This window comes from Ovis aries, chromosome 23 (assembly GCF_016772045.2).
Source record: "Ovis aries strain OAR_USU_Benz2616 breed Rambouillet chromosome 23, ARS-UI_Ramb_v3.0, whole genome shotgun sequence".
NCBI lineage: Eukaryota > Metazoa > Chordata > Mammalia > Artiodactyla > Bovidae > Ovis > Ovis aries.
Window position 1 is genome coordinate 32,721,519 of NC_056076.1, and position 22,460 is coordinate 32,743,978.

The 22,460-nt window shown below is 39.2% G+C and overlaps 1 protein-coding gene across 2 annotated transcripts in view; it reads left to right on the plus strand.

Annotated features, from left to right (window-relative positions):
* OSBPL1A (oxysterol binding protein like 1A) overlaps nucleotides 1–22,460 on the plus strand; it is a 221,838-nt gene that overhangs the window by 41,908 nt on the left and 157,470 nt on the right. For both annotated transcript variants that reach the window (XM_004020467.5, XM_012103464.4), the window contains exons 6-12: nucleotides 1,282–1,393; nucleotides 5,965–6,050; nucleotides 7,176–7,320; nucleotides 17,275–17,336; nucleotides 17,436–17,480; nucleotides 18,326–18,399; nucleotides 18,514–18,577. In XM_004020467.5, coding sequence (XP_004020516.1) covers nucleotides 1,282–1,393; nucleotides 5,965–6,050; nucleotides 7,176–7,320; nucleotides 17,275–17,336; nucleotides 17,436–17,480; nucleotides 18,326–18,399; nucleotides 18,514–18,577 — 588 coding nt within the window. The remainder of the gene's footprint in view (nucleotides 1–1,281; nucleotides 1,394–5,964; nucleotides 6,051–7,175; nucleotides 7,321–17,274; nucleotides 17,337–17,435; nucleotides 17,481–18,325; nucleotides 18,400–18,513; nucleotides 18,578–22,460) is intronic.

The window sequence follows — 22,460 nt, forward strand, 5'->3', positions numbered from 1 at the left end:
AATTTTTCTATTTGTAAAATGTGGTAGTACATTTTATAGAATATTTAGTGAAAAGTATGTTCATGAACACTATAATAGCCTAGAAAATGATATATTAGGCAAGTGGAATATAACTTGTGTCATACAAATAAAATTATATTTTTTTAGAAAAATCTCAAACTTATACATGGGAAAAATGATTAGAAAAAAACCTGCCAAAATGTTTGTGGTGGTCATGGAATGACCAGGACAATAAGTATTTTGTTTTCCTGTCTGTGTTTGCATGTGTATTTAAGGTTTGTTTTTTTTTAAAACTACAAAAAATTCTATTTAAAGAAGGGTAAAAATTGTATGGCCCTGTGGAAAAAGGAAACTCATAGGAGAACATAACATGTAATGACACAGAATATCAATTCCTGCAGGTATCAGTGTACTGTCAACCTAGAGGTTAGTTAGGGTAGCACTGTGTTTCATCCTGTCTTCCTATAGAACTAAAGAGCGAGTGTTACCACACCCCCTGCCTGAGTGCTACACACCCTGGTGAAATTAAACAGCAAATCTCTAATAGTTTCCTGTAAATCTCTTGCATGCTCATCCACCTGTACTGTCTTAAGTTATATAACTGAACCAGTGATACTGGGCTGATTAGTTTCAAATTCCCAAGAGAGCTGTTAGCCACTCAGAGTAAATATGAAGGGTGTAGCTGATACTCCGCTGTTGAAAATTGACTTTGGGAGGTCATGTGCTTCATTATAACCCGTCCCTTTGTTAGTGTCGTATCCCATCAGTCTGTATCACTTCAGAAAATTATGTCTTGTTTCTTATAAACATTGAAATTAATTTTTAAAAGATCTAAGTCTGCTGAAGAATTTATTCTTTTTCAACAGGCCTTGGAATAATGTTAAATGAATGTATTGTCTGCTCTAATTATCTAATTTAAATTACTACTTTAAGTAATAGCTTTGTTAACTCATATTTAGTGTGACCACATGAATCAATTTGGTAAAACAACCAGATAATCTACTTTAAAAATCAGTTACAGAAGTGGTCTGTGTTAATTGGAGATTGGCTACTGTGTAGGCAGTCATCAGTTATCACAATTAGTTGAGCTGTAGAGTATTCCATTAATGATGCTTACTTAGTAGTCATTTAATTTAAACAGAGCTGAAGGACTTTAAAGATTCCTACATAATCATCGTTTCTATTGTAAACATTCAGTAGTAATTAGAAATTTGAATAAGGGCTATAGTACAAAAAGTTTTAGTTTAATAATAGCTAAAAATAATTTCTCTGCTATTTTAGGAGTTGGTAATGCTTCTTTTAGAGCACAACGCTGATACTACTGTTGTTAATGGGAATGGACAGACAGCAAAGGAGGTCACTCATGACAAAGAAATCAGAAACATGCTTGAAGGTAAATATTACAGATCTTACTCGAGACAGCATTTATCTTCATTATAGCCATGGCCCAGGATATAAGTAGAAAATGGCTTCTGAGACGCCAAAATAGATGACACTGAGCCTGTGCTCCAAAGATACTGTAATTTGAGAGTCATCGATTGGATGTAAAACTGTATGAGAGCTTCCTCAGAGCTTTTGAATTCTTACTTTATATAACATTATGGCAAGTTTTAAAAATTCAATCTCCAGTATAATTAAAAGTAAAAATTAGCGACATGAGAGAGTAGAGCTGAAAGGCAGCAAAAGTGTGATAATATAGGAATATAGGAGCATAGAACAGGGAAACTAGAAGTGTGTGGTTCCTGGGAGTCGTGTGATTCTGGCAAGGAGAGCTCTGGCCACTCTGTTATCCTGAGGGCATCATTGTAACACAACGGTCACAGTAACTTCTTTGTGGATCAGCTTCATTGCTGGATGAACTTCAAAGATTCAATTACATTTACGAAGACATAGGAGGGATTTCTCTAAAAATAGTTTAAGGCAAAAATATCTCAATGCTTACATCAGGAAACTTCGTTTGTTAGGATTGTTACTCAGATACCCAGGGTTTTGGCTGTAATTATTTTGGGTAGTGTTTCTGTAGGAGAGAAGGGAAGAGTTCTTATTTACTCCCTTATGAATAAAGGTATTGAATTTTAAGTTGCAGTTTCACACACATCCTTTGTTCTTTGCAGTTTAGAGGAGGGCACGAAAATGTTTCATTTGAAGGGCATTGACTTATTTATTATAGTAGTATTTTTATCTATGGACAAGGCACAGTCTTGGTTTTTATTACTTTCCAGTTGGCCTTGAAACCTAAAATCTCCCTTGTTTCTCTAGTTATAAGGTAATGTCTGCTTGTCAGACACCTTTTAGGTCAGTATTTTAATTCGCTCTTGCATTTAATATTCATTTTTAATAAATCAACGCATAACATCTTCTATAAGGCTCAGTATTATGTGATTTTGGGGGAAATTGAACATGCTAGATGTGATCCCTGCCATTTACTAAACCGTGATCTGATTGGGAGGATGAGGTACTATCTGTTTGTAATAAGTGTTTGTAATGACTGTTCTATCATTTTGTTTGCAATAAGATGAGAACCCAGAACTGCTGGACTGGGATACTGGGTTTGCGTGACAAGTTGACATTTAATGGGGCTAGTTGTAAAGACATGCTCTAAGCACCCGACTTCACACCCTCACAACCCAGCTGTGTTAAGGGCAAGAGTTTGGTTGACGTGATGGGCTCTATGATTTATCAGCTACAGTATGATCCTGGCTGGGGAAGTGGAAGTAGAAATTGAGAGATTTTGCTCTGATTCCCTTAGCCAGGTGTGGTATCATTTGTGGCTAACACGATCAATGGGTCAGACTACAGGGAGTGCATCCACAACCTACCGAGACCAGAAATCCTATCACAGGTTTGCATGTAGAGATAAGAAACGTTTCACCCCAGAAGGACAGGCTTTAGTAGATACAGCAATCATACTCAAGTACTTCAAGGGCTGTTACATTGGAAGATGGATTTTCTTATTTGAGGCTGACCAGGGCCAGCTGAGAGTCTAGTTAATGGAGTGCCAGGGAGTTCATCTTTGGGTGCAGTCTACTGTAATAGTGGCCTGGGTTGCCTTAAAAGATGCAGTGAGCTTCCCAGACACTTCTAATCCTGGGAAAGGATAGATTACTACTTCTCAGGTATTAGAGAGGACTCTAGTACCTTCTTCATATCATTTGACTTTTTTTATTTTGAGAAATATCTAACCTATAGGAAGGTTTGAAGAATAATACAACAAACACTTGTACATCTGCACTTAGTCACCAGTTACTAACATTTTGCTACATCTGGTTTACATTATTTAATGTTACTTATGTACTTCTAATTTTTTCCCTACGCTATAAGTGAGTAATTTACAGACATGATACTTTAGCCCTAAATACTTCAGTTTGTATGTCTTAAGAACAAGGATATTTCCTTATATAATGATCAACTTCATGAGATTTAACATCAATATCATAATATTACTGTTGCAGAGTGCCTCTCAATTTGGGCTTTTCTCTTCTCATAAAAATTAGATTCAGGCTATCCATTCTTGGCGTACATTGTAGTTGACATAGGATGAGGTTGTATGCTTTCTACAAATGCATTGTTTTAGGTACTTGATGTCATTTGTTCTACTGTTGGTGAAATTATCTTTGATCATTAGTAGTCCACTGTAAAGGTACTTAGTACATAGTCCCACTTTTGTAATTAGTAAATAATCCTTGGGGAGAAAAATTGAGACCATGGTAAATATCCTGATTACCGACAAACTTCAGATCAATGATTTTAGTGTTCATTGATAATTCTTGCCCGAATCACTTATTACTATAGAAATTGCAAAATGGTGATTTTCTGTTAATGAGTATATTTGCTAGTTTCTCACCTGCATTTCAGGTGCACTGCTATTCAACCTACCCTGGGCATGTATGTGAGTGTCTTGTCAGGATAGAGTTCGGCTTCATGATCTTTGGGGTCTTCCCTAACTCTGAATTCTGATTGAAAAGAGCTAGTTTACAGTCATATAACATTTAAAATTTAAAGGACAAATTATTTTGGGGGTAGAGTATTGGCTTTAAAAACATTTTTGAGGTATAAAGTATAGAGATAAAAGTACACATTAGTAATGTATGGCTTGCTGTTTTCACAAGGGAACATATCCATGTAAACAGCACCCACATCAAGGAATAGAATATTATTGGCACTCTAGAAACTTTAAGTCCCTTCAACTGGAGTACTTGTTTTTGTTGGCTAGACCAACAGTCTTTTTTTTTCAGTATCCAGAATGAGTATAGGACAGGAACATAAGCAGAGTTTTCACCTCTAGATCCTGTTTTCCTTCATTTATGAGCCTAGACAATCTAGAGAGAAGTCGTAGGGAAACATAATGACCCTTCCTTAAAGTCTGGAATGATCATTATTAAGCGTTGTTTGAGTATTCAGAGACTATTTATTGGCTAAACATGCACTGTGTCAGATACTGTCATAAGTGCCTAGGATACACAGAGTAAGAACAGGTATCTGACTCCAGGCATGACTGTGGGGATAAAGTGCAGCTCTGGGAAATACATGCAGTAGCAGAGGTATGTAAGGAAGGCTAGGGACTGTTCTCAAAAGCTCCCAGACAGGTGGCTGTAGAACCAGTGAGAAGAAAGGCTGAAGAGCATCAGTTCCAGCGAAAGAAGGCAGTACTGGGAGCCTGTGTGGAGGCTTGGCAGCCTTCTTCCAAGATGGAGAGGGAGGGGATCTGGGTGTGGAAATAAAAATGTGAGAATAGCAGATGCTGGTATATAGTAAGGTTAGTTCTTTAGACAAAGCTAAACTGGTTCCAGCTATTGGAGTATTCAAGCTTTGTGTTTCCTGTAGTTGAAATGCAGGGGCATGCGTCATGTCTTGAACAACTGTTAGTGCATAGTAATTACTAACTATTAATAAATGTTCATTATTTCTCAGGAAGACCTGGGAAGCTTTTATATTCCTCCCCTGTAGCCTTTGCAGAGGACATTATATACATATTTTAAGAGGGATTATTGCTAACCTTTCTATGAAATTGCTTCTTTTCTGGAAGCCAAAACAGAACTCAGATATAGTAGAAATGAGACCTTATTACATATTCCACTCTCTTAAACCAGATTGCTCTCATTCCCTGCAAGTATGAGCAGCACAGAGTAACGGTAAGAACAGGTACTCTGAAACCCCCCTGCCCAAGTTCAAGTCCCAGCTCCTCCATGTCCTGACTGTGACTTAGGTTAAGTTCCTTAGGTTAAGTTTCTGCCTCAGTTTCTTCACCTATAAAACTGGCAAAATAGTAATGCGTCAAAGAGTAGCTACACAGATTTAGTGAGTTAATATTTTTTAAGTGTTTTGAAAGGTATTTGGCATGTAGTAAATGCTATAGTATTTGTTAAGGACATAAAATATTCTTATAAAAATATGGACTTGATATATAAACCTAAATATATTTATATGGTTTGTATGTCTTAGTGGACATGAGTATGAGCAAACTCCAGGAGACAGTGAAGGACAGGGAAGCCTGGCTTGGTGCAGTCCATGGGGTTGCAAAGAGTTGGACACGACTTAGCAACTGAACAATAATAATGTCTTCCTAGTAACACTGTTTCTTATTATTACTTTTCACATTCTAAAGATCTGGAAGATATGAGCTCCTCTCCCCACTTAATATGTCTTTCCAAGGCACATAAATAATAATATTTCAGCATAAAAAGATAATTCTTAATTATCTGTCATGGGTATTATAGTGAGTAACATACTTAAAGACCTCTGAATTGAAAACATAAATTCATCTGAACGTGAGGGAAGTTCAGCTCTGTAATCTGAAGTCTAAGGCAGTGAGAATAATAATGAAGTCTCACAGCATTTGAATTACAATTCAAAACATTGTGACTTTTCTCACCACTATCCCTTTATTCTTTATACATCTCTGTGATATATTTGCTAATAGGATCCAGCCTAGAAGTAGAGTAATATGTACCTTTCCTTTTGCAGCTGTAGAAAGGACTCAACAAAGAAAGCTTGAAGAATTACTTTTAGCAGCAGCAAGAGAAGGCAGAACAGCAGAACTTACAGCTCTGGTAAAAAAAAAAAAATGTGTTGTTTCTTTACGCTGCGGGAAATTTTCGATCTAATGTTGAGTTCATAACGTAGTCAAACTGTGGGACCAAAATACTCGAGATCAGAGTAATAGAACAGAAGTCTTTAAATATCTAAAAACACAGTCTGGTGATACTTTAAGCAGGATTCATTTTACATGATGGTGTTTTTCTCTGATTTACTTCCACACTTTCTACTGAAAACCTAATGGTTAAGAATCTGGTTTTTCAAGGTAAACATTTAATGTAAGGGTAGTTTTTTTTTTTTTAATGATTAAGCCAATTTAAACTTGACGTGTAATGTATAGAATCTTATAAAGGAATATCTTTCTCTAATTTTGATGAGTAATTACTTCTGAAAGGTATGCTGTACTTCCAGAAATTAACATACAGACAAGGGACATTAGTTTTGAAATATTTATATCATGTTAGAACAGGTTGAAAACTTTACCCATTTTATTTTTTTGTCCTTAGGAGACCTACTTTCCAGTTTCCATTTCCTGAAAATAGTCTCATTAAACACAAAACTCTGAATGTGTTCTAAATTCACGACTGAAGCACGGCTGTTTGCCTTAAAGTTATTTCAGCTTGTTTGAAAAGGCTTCTCTGGTTTCCAAGGATGGGGCCTAAAACGTTTTTTAAACGTTCTGAAATGGAGACTGTAAAGAATTGTATTTAAAGGAGTCAACCGGGAACAACAAATTCAGTAGCCCTTTAATATCTACACATTTAACATTTATGGTTTTAACTCTTCTGAATGGCTGTCTCTGGTAGACCAGTTTGTAATTCTGTTGTCACAATTGTGAATTGCAAGACTGGTAGGAGCGAGTGGATCTTCGTGGAATCCCAGTGCCCCAGCTTGGTGTGTGGTGTCTGTCGTCAGGGAAGTGTGGGACCTGAGACCCCACAGCAGCTTGAGGGGAGCATGCAGGGTGATGTGGGTTCACCGCTTTTCCGAGCAGGAAGCCACTGATGGTCGAGATGCTAGGGAGCCCAGCTGCCCAGGCTCAGGAGCGGGAGGGTCCACCTTAGTTATCTGTTATGTGGTTTTATGGGAGAAAGACTGTCTTCAGCATATAATTCGCATTGCATTTCTTCAATTGTTAGCTCAACCGGCCGAATCCTCCTGATGTTAACTGTTCGGATCAGTTAGGCAACACACCCTTGCATTGTGCTGCTTACCGGGCTCATAAACAGTGTGCCTTAAAGCTTCTAAAAAGTGGAGCAGACCCTAATCTGAAGAACAAGAATGGTAAGCATGTTGGTAATAGCCATTGATGGACATTTTGAAGTTATAAAAAAAAAGGCATTTCGTTTTAGCATCCAGCCTGTGTTAAACTGTTTAATTTTGAAGTCAAGGCATTTATACAAAAGAAAAAATTTATTGATTTACTTCCCAGTTAAGACCTAAATGTTTAATAATGCCTATTTCACCTGAGGCACTAAAGATGGCTTAAAATCTGATTCCTACCCTCAAGGGGAGGAAATGTACAGTTCAGTTGACTCGCTCAGTCGTGTCCGACTCTTTGCGACCCCATGAATCGCAGCATGCCAGGCCTCCCTGTCCATCACCAACTCCCAGAGTCTATACAAACTCATGTCCATTGAGTCAGTGATGCCATCCAGCAATCGCATCCTCTGTGGTCCCCTTCTCCTCCTGCCCTCAATCCTTCCCAGCATCAGGGTCTTTTCCAGTGAGTCAGCTCTTCGCATGAGGTGGCCAGAGTATTGACGTTTCAGCCTCAACATCAGTCCTTCCAATGAACACCCAGGACTGATGTCCTTTAGGATGGACTGGTTGGATCTCCTTGCAGTCCAAGGGACTCTCAAGAGTCTTCTCCAACACCACAGTTCAAAAGCATCAATTTTCGGTGCTCAGCTTTCTTCACAGTCCAATTCTCACATCCATTCACGACTACCGGAAAAACCATAGCCTTGACTAGACGGACCTTGGCAAAATAATGTCTCTGCGTTTTAATATGCTATCTAGGTTGGTCATAATTTTCCTTCCCAGGAGTAAGCGTCTTTTAATTTTATGGCTGCGATCACTATCTGCAGTGATTTTGGAGCCCAAAAATATAGGTTCTTGTTATTTGTGGTAGTTTTGTTCTATTAATACAATGTTGCTGGGACCTCTGAATTAGTGGATACTGAACCATTGCTCATAAGGGAAATACTGAGTGAGACTCCTATGAGCCTTTGGTCACAGCATCCCATCCACAGATCACACATAACCTTGTTTTATGTGAGCCTCTGTGTAAAAACACCTTATTTAATGTATGTTATTGATGATTAACACTGAGCTCACTACCAGGAACATCATATCTCAAGCCTGAACTAAGATCCTGTAACATGTATTCTATCTGGAAGGCACATCAGAGGCTTCTTCAGCTTACGAGCACTAGACAGCACTTCATCACCGTGCTTGGGGGCCAGTTTCAGCAGTGAAATCAGCAGAAACAAGAAGCAAGAAAGGTGAAAAGTGTGGCCCTAGGTAGACTGTGATGAGGACACTTGTTTACAGTCTGAGGGCTGAGACAAAAGGGCAGAGCATCAGCCTTTTCACTTCAGGAACCAATGCATCAGAAGACTCAATTTTTTTTCTCTTAAAAAAAGGTTATTTAATCAGCCTTTGAAGGCACCTAGTTTGTGTATGAAAAAAAGGCAGTAAAATGGCAAATGTACAGGGTTCATGATGGGTAGAAACATGGCGAGGTGGGAAGAAGACTAATTTTTTATTAATCTGGATGTGTCTGTGAATGACCAGAAAATTGCTATGAGTATTGATTGGTGATTAAAGTAAATTTTAACAATAGGCAAGTCTGTAAATGTGGAGTTCTCAAATAAGGAGGATAGATTATATACCCAGGACAGTGTTGATGACAGAGTTGGGTAACCTTAAGAGAAGCTGCAGAGTGTGTCTTGGGTATTCAGTGGAGGGACATCCTAGTAGGGCTGCTCCACATCCCCTTTTGTGGACCTGGAGGACTGGAATTTACAGTTCCTGAGAAGGGGAAGACGGTAGGAGGGGCAGGTGAGCAGATGCTGAGAATTAGGGGCTTGGTTTTTAAGACATTACAATTTTGAAATACTGTCATGTAATGCACATGATAGAGTTGGAAAAAGAACTTTGAGTCTAGGTGGGAGGGGTCTGGGTAGAGATACAAATTTGGGGATCATGTGTAAAAGCTAGCTCTAGATGGATCGAAGAAATGAACATAAGAGTTAAAACCATAAAACTGTATAACAAAATGCAGGAGAAAATCTTAGTTATCTTGGTTTTTGCAAAGATTTCTTAAATATGACACACAAAATATGAGTGATAAAATATTGATAAATTGGACTTTGTCAAAATTAGAACATTTCCTCTTCAATAGGCACTGTTATGAAAATGCAACTTATGGGAGGAAATATTGGCAAAACATATACAACAATGAACCTCTATCTAGGATATATGCAGAACCTTTATAACTCTAAGAGGAGGATAACCCAATTCTGAAAAGTTTCAGCCATTTCACCAAAGATACACAGATGGCAAAAATCACATTTCTAAAAGATCCGTATAGAGATACAGAACTTAAAATTCATTTCCATGAAAAAAGTGCATTCACATAAATACAGGGAGTATGTACCATGATGTTTATTTCAGCTCTGTCTAAAATATTAAAAAGGTAGACATAAGCCTAACAGCTCGAATCAGCTGAGGTTTGCTTTAATACTTGCGGTAATACTAAAATCGAGAGAACAGGGGCTACTTATATCAATGTGGATAAATAAAACAATGAGCAAAGAAAGGAAGTTGAAGCATAATAGATAAGCCATTATTTCAGTATTAACACCATACTGAACACGTAAAAGCACTTCCTGGGGGACTTTCCTGGTGGTCCAGTGGCTAAGACTCTCTGTGGTCCCAATGTGGGGGGCCCAGGTTCGATCCCTGGATGGGGAATTCGATCCTGCATGCCACAGCTACAAGTCCACATGCTGCAGCTAAGACCCAGTGCAACCAGATAAATAGACAAATAAAAAGAAAAAATTTTTAAAAAGCACTTTATGGGTACATTCCTGTATAATAAAAGTGGAATACACACTTGAGAATGATGATGCTACCAATTTGTGTCATCAAAAAAAATGAAAACAAAATAATAAAGCTGGAAGTGGGGAAGAATCATCATGGTTACCTGTGAAAGTTAGTAGCAGTTTACAAAATGATTGAAGGGTAAACTTCTAAAAGTAACGGAAGGTGGATACAGATATTTGGAAAGTTCAGCATGCCTGTTAAAAGATGTTAATGTGTTCTTGATAAAAGTTAAGATGGTGCTTTCTGAGACAGTACTTATTTCTTACTTGTTTTTTTAAAAAAATTTTTTTATTTTTTAAAAAATAAGAGTTTTTCTTATTCTACTACCGTAAGAGTAATAGTGTCTGCATTTTAGGAAGTTTTAAAAATAGAGAAAGAACATACATTACTCCAATACAGCCTCTGGTATTTTGGCATATTATATACCATTCGGATTTATTCTCATACATATTTTTGAGCATTTTTTAAAGTTTCAAAGCATGCGGCTTTTTTGTGGCCAAAATGAGGAAAAATGAAGACACTGAAAAGGTATAATCACCTCTACCCAAACATCCAAAGATTTAGGTTTTAGTTGCTGTTCTATGGTAGGCTAGATTTTTAAAATTTAAAATAGTAGATACCAACTCGAGAGTGTAAGCAAAAGGAGGATCATATATTATTAGTATAAGAATACAGAGATATCTCTCTGTATTTCAAAACAGGAAATGCTGTTCACCATCAGAGGGGATGGAATCAGGAAACAGGATGCTGTTAGGCCCCAAGGCGGCTGCCACTCATTGTGTGTGTGCCTCTCTGCACTGTGTGGTCCCTCGTTTCTGTCGCTTAGCAGACGAGCTCGTTTGTTTTCCGGCCTACATGAGGGAAGATGGCTGCCTGGTAGCTACATTCAGTGGATCATTGTCCGTTAACCTCAGTTTTAAGTCTGAGTGGGGGGCAGTATGATGGCGCCCACTTGTGTTAGGTGCCCACCATTGGTACAGTCAATAGGAGTTGGGGTGGAGGTACAAACATGGTGGCTGGGGTCTTCCCCTGCAGGGTGTACAAAGGGCAGAGGGTGCCCAGAGGATGGTGATAAGTATGGGCTGGCAAACACCTAGGAGAGTATCTACCATTCTTTCTAGTTTATGGCTTGTAAATAGAGTTGACATATTAAAATCCTAAGAGTTGACTCATTGGAAAAGAGTCTGATGCTGGGAGGGATTGGGGGCAGGAAGAGAAGGGGATGACAGAGGATGAGATGGCTGGATGGCATCATGGATTCGATGGATGTGAGTCTGAGTGAACTCTGGGAGTTGGTGATGGACAGGGAGGCCTGGCATGCTGCGATTCATGGGGTCACAAAAAGTCAGACATGACTGAGCGACTGAACTGAACTGATATTAAGCATCAGCAGTGTTCCATGTTGTTCTTGGAAGCATGATCTTCATAGCTCGCCTTCTGCGTAGTATTTTGTGTGGGTATAATGGGCTCCATGCCTCCAAACCTTCAGTGATAAGAACAATGATAATTTCTATATTTTTTATGACTAAATTTTCCAAGTCTCTTAAAACAAAGATGTTTTAAGTCAAACTTGTTGGTCCTCCTCTTTGATTTCTTCTAAAACCACTAAGCTTAGGCAGCAGTTGGGGCATATCCGATTCTGTTCTCCCCTAGTGTGTCTGTGGCACGTCTATTCAAGACATGCCGAGCCTCTGCTGTGGTAGTTACTAGCGACCCAAAAGTGAACAAAATCTGTCTCCACGCTCTTGGAGCTTGTGTTCTGGTGGGAGGAGACAGACAAAGCAAAAAATACGTTCAATGTCGGGCAGTGATGTGCGGAAAAATAAAACAGGCCGAAGGGAATAGAGGGTGAGTCAGCGGGGCTGATGTTTTGGGAAGCAGGGAGGGAAGGGAAGGTCGCTCTGAAGTGACCTTGAGCAGAGAGCCAGACCGAGGATGGGAGGGAGCCCTGGTGAGGGATTCAAGCGGAAGAGCAGTGAAAGCAAAGAAGAGGCCAGTGTGAAAGCTCAGGGTAGGCGGGCACTTGGCATATTTGAGGAAGAGAGCTGCTTGGGTGCCTAGAAGGTGCTCATCAGGGAGAGTGGTAACTCCAGACAATAGCCAGAGGCTCAGCCCTGCTGGCCAGTGTGGAGGGTTTTGAGCAGAAAAGATGATGTGAGCGTGTACTTAGAATGTGAGACCCTCAACTTGCTAATCACTTACCTCTGCACCCTTCATCAAAGCATCCATCCATTCCTCTTCCATTGTTCTATTAGCCCTTTCTCATCCACTTGAAGAGCTGGCTGTGTTTTCTGTACTCACTCGTGGCCCCATCCGTCACTTTCCTTCAACAGTGTTGCGCGTTTAATGTTTGTTTTTCTAAGATTTTATTCGCTGGTAATCTTTCCCCGTACTATTCTTTGTTGAGGATTTTCCTTGACAGTCGTTCCTTAACTGTTTTTCCAAATGGCTTTAATTTTCGTAGGTTCTTAGTAAAAATGCTGTTGGCCCCTGATTGAGATTGCATTCTTTGTAAATTAATTTGAGGCGTGTTGACATTTGTATTTGGTTTTCCCATTAAGGGCCAAGTCTGTATCATGCAAAAATTTAAAAACAGGATCATTCCTGTTTTTCACTTTATTTTGTTGTGGCTGATAAGAAGTGGTGCAATTCTGAAATAGCTGGTTATGGTGCCCAACCAGGAAAGGAGGCTATTTCATTCCATTCAAAAATATTTTATTAGATTCTCACAATGTGCTAGGTACTGTGGACATTGAATCTGGAAATGAGGGCTCTGTATGGGATTTCAACTGGTTGGCAGGAGTTCAGAATTTGTTTTTGGTGTTAGGACAGAATTCTGTGAAAGAAATCACATTGTCCTTCTCCCTACCTAAAGGAATAGTTTCTCAAAAGTGCACTGTAGATAGAATAAAAATAACAAGTTGCCAGAGCTTTTCAGAAGACGTCCTCGTATGTGCTGGCTAGAAAACCTAAAGTGATTATCAGTTGCTCAGTTAACATTTTAAAAAGTTTTTTCCCTACCAAGAAAGTAATCTGTGGCCAGTTTAAGTTTTATCCATCAGCAGTCTGATAAATCTACCTCAAAAATAAATCTCAAACCCATGTACTTTTCTCCATACCTACTGATGTCCCCATTTTGCTACTAACTCTCTAGTTCAAGCTACCAGTATCTCTTTTTTAAAATCAATTTTTATTGTAGTATGGTTGATCTGTAATGTTTTAGTTTCTGCTGTACAGCAAAGTGAATCAGGTATACATACCCATATATCCACTCATTTTTAGATTCTTTTTGCATATAGGTCATTACAGAGTATGGAGTAGAGTCCCCTGTGCTCTTCAGTAGATTATTAGTTATCTATCTCTAGCGATGTGAGTATGTCAGTCCCAGTCCCCCAGTTTACCCCCCTCGACGACCATAAATTTGTTTTCTATACCTGTGACTCCATTTCTGTTTTATAAGTTCATTTGTACCATTTCACATATAAGCAACATCATATGATTTGTCTTTCTTTGACTTACTTCACTCGGTATGACCATCTCTAGGACCATCCATATCACTGCAGATGGCATTATTTCATTCTTTATTTGTGGCCGAGTAGTATTCCATTGTATATACGTACCACATCTGTATCCGCTCCTCTGTGGATGGACATTTAGGTTGCTTCCATGTCCTGGCTGTTGTAACTAGGGCTACAGTGGACACTGGGGTGCGTGTATCTTTCTGAGTTACGGGTTTTATCCAGATACATGCCCAGGAGTGGGATTGCTGGATCACATGGTAGGTCTGTTTTTAGTTTTTTAAGGAACCTCCATATTGTTCTCCATAGTGACTGCACAAACATATATTCTCACCAACAGTGTAGGATGGTTCCTTTTTCTCTACACCCTCTCCAGCATTTATTGTTTGTAGATTTTTTATAATGATGGCCATTCTGACCAGTGTGAGATGGTATCTTATTATAGTTTTCATTTTCATTTCTCTGATTTGAACATCTTTTCATGTGCCTGTGAGAATTGTCTATTTAGATTTCCACCCATTAAAAAAATTTTTTTCTTTTAAAATTTTGAGCTGCATGAGCTGTTTGTAACTAGTATCTTTCACCTGGACCTTTGCTTTGTAACTTGTATCCTTGCTTTTCTCTTGCGCACATTTACAAGCTTTCCCCACACAGACACTGTAGAGATCTTTTTTTTTTTTTAATTTTTATTACAGAAATTATCAGAGCTTAAAAAGAGTATAATTAATGTAGAAATTATCCTCTCTCAGGCATTATCAATAATCCACTCACCAGATGTCATATTATTTTGTCTATAAATACTTAAATTCTTTTTTACAAGATATGGTCTTCTTTAAAAAAAAGTCATGATAGTTGCACACCTCCGAATATACTAAAAACCATTGAATTGTACACTCTAGATAAGTAAATTATATGGTGTGTGAATTCTCTCAATAGAGCTATTAAGTAGCCACAATGGCACTATCCTGTTAATAATTTTATAATTTCTCAAAAATCATCAAATAGCGAAAGTCCACATTTCCCCAGATATTGCTGAAAAGTTCTTTTAACACACTTTGACAGAGTTTGAAACATAAGTCAGATCATGTTATTCTTTTAGCTAAAACCTTTCTGTGGCTTTCCATCATATTTAGGATAAAACCCAGACTCCTTGTGCTGGTTCACAGAGGTCTGACCTACCAGCAAGCCTCACAGGATGTGACTTCTCTCTCCCTCTGCCTCTCTCTTGCCCACCTAACTGTTCCTACCTCAGGGCCTTTGCATCAGTTGTTGCCTCCGCGTGCAGGGCCTCTCCCCTGGATTCTCATGAGGCTGGACCCTTTCAGTTTAAACATCCTCCCTCAGAAAGACTTTCCCCATCACTCTTCTAGTCTCCAATCTGAAGTGGCATCTCGGTCATTCTTTTTCAGAACATTCACTTAAAAATGTTGGCACAGCGTGGGTGGTGGTTGTTAGTTGCTGAGTTGTGTCTGACTCTTTGTGACCCAATGAACTGCAGCACGCCAGGCTCCTCTAACCTCCACTATCTTCCGGAGCTTGCTCAAACTCATGTCCATTGAGTCAGTGATGCCATCCAGCCTTCTCATCCTCTGTGGCCTCCTCTTCCTCCTGCCCTCAGTCTTTCCCGGTATCAGTCTTGCCAGTGAATTGGTTCTTTGCATCAGGTGGCCAAAGTACTGGAGCTTCAGCATCAGTCCTTCCAATGAATATTCAGGATGGATTTCCTTTAGGATTGATTGGTTTGATCTCCTTGTTGTCCAAGGGACTCTCAAGAGTCTTCTCCAGCACCAGAGTTCAAAAGCATCAGCTCTTCGGCCCTTAGCCTTCTTTATGGTCCAACTCTCACAGCCATACTTGACACCTGTAAAAACCATAGCTTCGAGTTTACAGACCTTTGTCAGCAAAGTGATGTCTCTGCTTTTTAGTATGTTGTCTGGGTTTGTCATAGCTTGGGTTATTATTTGCTGTATCCCGTTTTATTAATTTGTCTGTCTTTCCCTTTTTCTTTATCACTGCCCCCCAATTTTTTTCTGTCCTGTTCACTACTGAATCCCCAGTGCCTGAGATATTGTCACATAATAGATTCATTAGACAATTTTACAAAAAATTGTCCTACACATACCAGGTGATTGGTATTTATAAAAAGTTTATTTGATAGAATGTGTCACTTCCTGTGTAAATAGAGTTCCAGTCTGATAGGTTATTTCTTCAAAGACCTAGGTTTTTTTGTTTTTTTATTTGTAAATATCTTTTATTTCTCTGGGCTTCCCTTGTGGCTCAGATGGTAAAGTATCTGCCTGCAATGCAGGAGACCCAGGTTCAGTCCCTGGTTGGGGATGATCCTCTGGAGACAAGAATAGCTACCCACTACGGTATTCTTGCCTGGAGAATTCCGTGGACAGAGCAGCCTGGTGAGTTACAGTCCGTGGGGTCGCAAAGAGTCGGACTCCATGGAGCGACTAACACTTTCGCCTTTGTTTCTCTAGGAATTAGAAACTCTTGAGGGTAGGAGATGATTGTTTAGTTTGTATCCTTTACATAGTGCTCACTTCAGAACTCGTTAAATAATTTACACACAAATTCTGTTTTTGTCATTTGGCGCAACACAGAGTGCTTGTGTGTGTAAGCTTGAGAAAGTTACCGTGACACCTTGCTGGTTTCATTCTCTGTGATCCCTTTTTCCTTTTGTCCTCAGTTGTAGACCATCACAGACTTAGTCTATGAGTTGTCTCTGCCTCCTATTCTCCAGCGAGATAGCTTAAGACCAGCTGTGATGAGCTGAATAATGCTCCTCCAGTGATGTGGTTAGTTGAGTATCTGGAGATAGTGAGAGAATCCTGAATTCTCCAGGTGGGCCCAGTGTAATCACGAGGGTCCTTCCTTTTGGGGAGGAAGCAGGAGGATCAGAATATTGAGAGAGAAAAAATGTAAACAGAGGTTGGAATGATGCACTTTGAAGATGGAGGGAGGGACCACAAATCAAGGGATGTAGGCGACCTCTGGAAAAGGCAAAGAAAGAGGATGCTCCCCAAGAGTCTCCAGAGGATGGCAGGCCCGCCAGCAACCTGGTTATTGGCCCAGTGAAACTGTGGATTCATGACCTCCCCAGGTGTAAGGAAGTCATTTGTGTTGTTTTAACCCACAATGTGCGTGCTAAGTCGCTTCAGTCTTGTCTGACTCTGTGTGACCCTATGGACTGTAGCCCGCCAGGCTCCTCTTGCCATGGGATTCTCCAGGCAAGAATATTGGAGTGGGTTGCTGTGCCCTCCTCCAGGGGATCTTCCCACCCAGGGATCGAACCCATGTCTCTTACATCTCCTGTATTGCAGGGGTAATTTATTACAATAGCAGTAGGAAACTGGCGGATTGACTTTCGGCAAGTAAGCCTGAACGATCACAGAACTTATCCAGAGTGTTCAGAATTTAGTTTGACTTGCTGGCTTAATAGTTACTGAAAAAGAGGCTGTAAAGAATTGAGATGGCAACTTCAGGTAGGTGATTTGGGTTGTGGTTGATGGCATAGGAAAGATTATTACGTGCTGTCATAGCAGCATCAGTTTTTAGTAGAATTAAGCTCTTGATGGCTTGCTTTCTTGTATTTACACAGATCAGAAGCCTCTTGATCTTGCCCAGGGTGCTGAAATGAAACATGTTCTTGTTGGTAATAAGGTATGTGATAATGGATTGCATTTGTATATGTAGAAAGAAAATTTGAGTTCTTGAAACACATAGATGCACTTTTAACAAAAACGTGTTCTTTTTTAATAGATCATACACAAAGCTTTGAAACGATATGAAGGTCCTCTCTGGAAGGTAGGTTGGAATGAGTTTTTAATTATAATACTGGGAAAGAAGATTTCTTAGGTGATCTCTTGTTAAAATTTGTTTTCATTATTTTCTGAAGTATGTGATTTAGTAATTATTTGATCTTATAATGTAAACCATTGTTTTACTGCTGGGCTTCATTAGGCATCCAGTGATTGTAGCAATTAACTGTCTCTTGTGTTGGTCTGACACCTTTAGATGGCCAAGTTTGTACAGAGCAGAGTGGAGGGATTTCTTAAGGATAGGATTATACTATCATTTTTGTTATGAACATTGATCTATAGAATACTCAGGAGGAATTTAATATTAAATTGTCACAGAACACACATGTAAAATCTTTCTGGTTTATAAACATTTCTTTGTGTTTTAGAGTTCAGTTATTTTCTAGAATTAACTATTTTGGAGCACGTAGTTTCTTCCGCATTTGAAAGCGCTCCTTCTGTATATTTGTGTACAAGTCTGCTTGTAGTGTATAAAATTTAGGATAATTTTCTTTTTTTAGAAGCTCTTTCAGAACTTTGAGGAAATTGTCTTTGAAGCCCACAACTGATACATTCCCCTGTAAATATCCTAGCACGGTATTGTCAGAACTGGAGACCGTGTTCATTGTTGATCTTACCAATGTGGCATTGCTTCTGCTCCTGTCACTCGGTAGGGTGTTTTCATTTCTGCACCCAGTTTCTAGGTGACTTTTGATCATGTTTGAGTGTGCAGTGGTACTGTCAAGATGAAAGGCTCAGATAGAACTATCATAACTTAATTACTTTTTATCAGTCAAGTATTTGAATCTAGATGTATCAGCTTGGAAAAAATCTGTGTTATTTTCCCCTTAGAGTTCAAGGTTTTTTGGCTGGAGGTTATTCTGGGTAGTGTTAGAACATGGAGTCCTCTCATGGTATAGGAAACAGTAAGTATTATGATCTTTAATACTTCTTGAGTCTCAGCATGTACATTTTGAATGATTAAAACTTTTCACTAATCTCTTTTCCTTTTGCCTTGATAATCTATATTTATTTTGAAGGCCCGATGCAGTCCATAATGCTTATCGCCAGGGATGCAAACACCTAACTCAAGCAGTATGCACGGTAGGATGACACACGCATCTTTTGCTTAAACTGTGAACTCAGTCCTGCAAGTGATTGTGCTCAGTCATTGGAATAAGCTGCTTTGTAAAATCTTGGGGCTGGAAAGCATGTGTGCAGTTTGGCCCTCCCTATCTGTGACTTAATTCCAGAAAGTTCCATAAAGCAAAACTTGAATTTGGATGCACCAGCAACTATTTACGAAGTGTTTGCATTGTAATAGGTATTATAAATAATCTGGAGATGATTTAAAGCAAGCCAGAGTTGTGTGCAGATACTATGCCATTTTATATAAGGGCCTTGCGCTTCCGTAGATTTTGGTATTCTACTTGTATATCTGTCGCCCACAGATACAGAGGGATGACTGCATATGTTTTTACTTGAGAACAAGTAAAGTTGTGGAATTCCATTTAAAAACTATAATCAAGTTTTTTTAAAAGTCTGTGTATTGTAGGATAAGAGAAGCATGATCCAAAAACATTTATACAGAACATTTACCATTTTGTATATGTATGTAATATATGTATGTGTACATATTAACACATGTATGCACGTAGATATCTATATTTGTGCATGTATGTGTGTCTTTGAACGTGGGTACATCTGGATAATGAAAATTTTTCTGGTGGTAAAATTTAAAGCCTGTATCAAAATCAGGATGTTTAGGTTCTCCATAATCCCATCTGGCTGTTTTACCAGCCAGGAGAAAAGAGTTTTTCCTCCATGAAGATTAGTCTAAGACTGGAGCCTGGACACACTTGTTAGCTCGCTGCTTCAGTTTATTTAGGGTTGTCAGCATGCCACAGAGGTGCACCCTTTTTTTAAAGCATAGGACCCAGGACTTCCCAGGTGGTCCAGAGGCTAAGACTCTGCAGTTCCAATACTTTCACTGCGCAGGGTGTGGGTTTGATCCTTGGTCAGGTAACTAAGATCTCACGTACTGCACAGCCAAAAGTAAACTGATAGCACCATTTCAAAACAAAAACAACAAAAAACCCAGCACCCACCTTTCTATGTGAACACTGCTGGGGGACCAGCAGCACCACCCTGGAGATGTCACAGGCTCGGTCCCCTGCCTCTGCAATCCAGCCTCCTTACACACCTGGTCCCTCAGTGTCCTCACACCTCTTTCTCCCTTGCATTGGACCAGAGGGCCAGGGAAATGCTGTCTAGTCTCAGCCATCTAATCTTCTCTTTTGTTGGTGCTTCCCAGCCATTCTCATTTGTTCCAGCTTTTGATTCATTTACTGAACTCAGAGGCTCTTCCTCAATTGGGTTCTTTCTCTTTCTTTTTTTGGTTGTTGTTCTTTCTCATTCTTGTCTACCTTAAAAAATCACAGAAGTTGTTCCCTGATCCTTTTAAAATTTCCTGATCTTTAATTTCTTTAGAATTGCTTAGATCCTTCTACGTTACGCTTCACCTTGTTTATAGTTTTTGCTTCTTCTATAAACATCTGCTTAAAGCCTGCATTTAGGAACCCATATGGATCCACTGAAGGTAATGGGCATTAAATGAGCGACTACTATGAGGCAGGCTCTGTTTACATTCTAGACTCTAAAGGTAGATGCTTAGGTCATTGATTTGAGACCTTTTTTCTTTGCTAATATAGATGTTTACATCTATAAGTTTCTTTTTTAAAAAACTATAGTAAAATGCACATAATGTAAAAGCTTACCTTCTTAGCCATTTTTAAGTTCAGTAGTGTTAACTCTGGGCTTCTCTAGTATCTCAGCTGATAAAGAATCCACCTGCAATGTGGGAGACCTGGGTTCAATCCCTGGATTGGGAAGATTCCTTGGAGGAGGGCATGGCAACCCACTCCAGTAGCAACCCACTGCCTGGAGATTCCCCATGGACAAAGGAGCCTGGCGAGCTACAGTCCATGGGGTTCCAAAGAGTGGGACACGACTGAGTGACTCAGCAGCAGCAGCAGTGTTGACTGTATTCACTTTGTTGCCCAGCAGATCTCTAGAACTTTCTCATCTTGCAGAACTGAAGCTTGATACACATGCAAGAGCACCTCTCTATTTCCCATACCCCCACCCCCTGGCAACCACCATTCTACTTGCCGTTTCTATGCTTTGACTACTTTAGATATCTCACCTGAGTGGAATTATACAATAATTGTCAGATTTCTTTCACTTTGCATAACATCCTTAAGGGTCATCCATGTTATAGCATGTGACAGTATTTCTCTTCTTAAGGCTGAATAATATCCCACTGTTAGGTATAGACCACATTATCTTTATCTGTTCTCTATTAATGGATGTTTGAATTGTTTCCACCTTTTGGCTATTGTGAATTATGCTGCTATAAACAGGAGTGTGAAAATGTCTCCTCAAGTTCCTGCTTTCATTTCTTTTGGATGTAAACGTCGGTGTGGAATTGGTGGGTCATATGGTGATTCTGGTTTTAATTTTGTAAGGAATTTTTGTACTGTTTTCCATAGCATCTGCGCCGTTTTACATTCGTATCTACACTGCTCCACTTTCTCCACATCCTCCCTGCAACACTTATTTCAGAGGGTTTGGTTTGTTTCTTTGCCATTCTAATAGGTATGAAATGGCATCTAACTACAGTTTGATTTTCATTGCCTTGATTATTAGTGATATTGACCATCTTTTCATGTACTTATTGACCACTTGTATATTGTCTTTGGAGAAATGCCTGTTTAATTTTCTTGCCCATTTTTTAATCAAGTTTTTTGTTTTTTTCCTTGTTGGTATTGAGTTGTAGGAGTTCTTTGTCTGTTCCAGATATTATCTCCTTATCAAGAACATTTTTTTTGAATATTTATTTTTTTATTTAAATATTTGCAATATTTTCTCCAGTTTCATAGGTTGTCTTTTCACTCTGCTAATAATGTTCTTTGCATAGACGTTTTATGTAGTCTAATTTATGTTTTTTTCTTTTGTCACTTGGACTGTTGGTATCACATCCAGGAAGCCATTTCTAAGTCCAGGGCCATGAAACTTTCTTGCCATGTTTTATTGTAAGGGTTTTATAGTTTTAGCTCTGACCTGAGGCATCTGTTTCTCCTTGGCTTGTAGGTGGCAGCTTTCTTGCTGCGTCCTCACGTGGCTTTTTCTCTGTGTGCAGGCATCCTTGCTTTCTCCTTTTCTCCTTGTAAGGACATCAGTCATACTGGAGTAGGGTCCCACCCTTATGATCTCATTTCACCTTAATTACCCCTTTTAAAACCTTATAAAAGCCCTATCTCCAAATGTTGCTTCACTGGGGATTAGGGCTTCAACATATAAAGCCCCTAATCTGGTTGAGAAGTTCTTTTTCCTTTCCTAGTTAACTGAGAGTCCTCATTGTGAAAATCTGTTGAACTTTATTAAATGCTTTTCCCATATTATCAAAATGTTCATATAGTTTTACTCATTTTGTTAATATGATTATGTTGATAGACTTTAGGGTGTTAAAATCAATCTTACACTTCTGGGACAAATCTCACGAGGTTGTGATATACTACCATTTTAATATATTGTTCATAGTGAATAGTGAAGTCGCTCAGTCGTGTCCGACTCTTTGCGACCCCATGGACTGTAGCCTACCAGGCTCCTCTGTCCGTGGGATTTTCCAGGCAATAGTCCTGGAGTGGATTGCCATTTCCTTCTCCAGGAGATCTTCCCAACCCAGGGATCGAACCCGGGTCTCCCGCGTTGTAGACAGATGCTTTACCGTCTGAGCCACCAGGGAAGTCCGATACTGTTCATAAATACTTTGTTAAGAATTTTTGCTTTTTTGTTCATGATGGTTATTGGTTTATGTTTCTCCTGTGGTGTTCGTATTTCTCCAGTGGTATTATCTGGTCTCACATAATGAACTGGAAAATGTTCTTTTTCAGTTTTCTAGAAGAGTTTGTATAGGATTACGTTA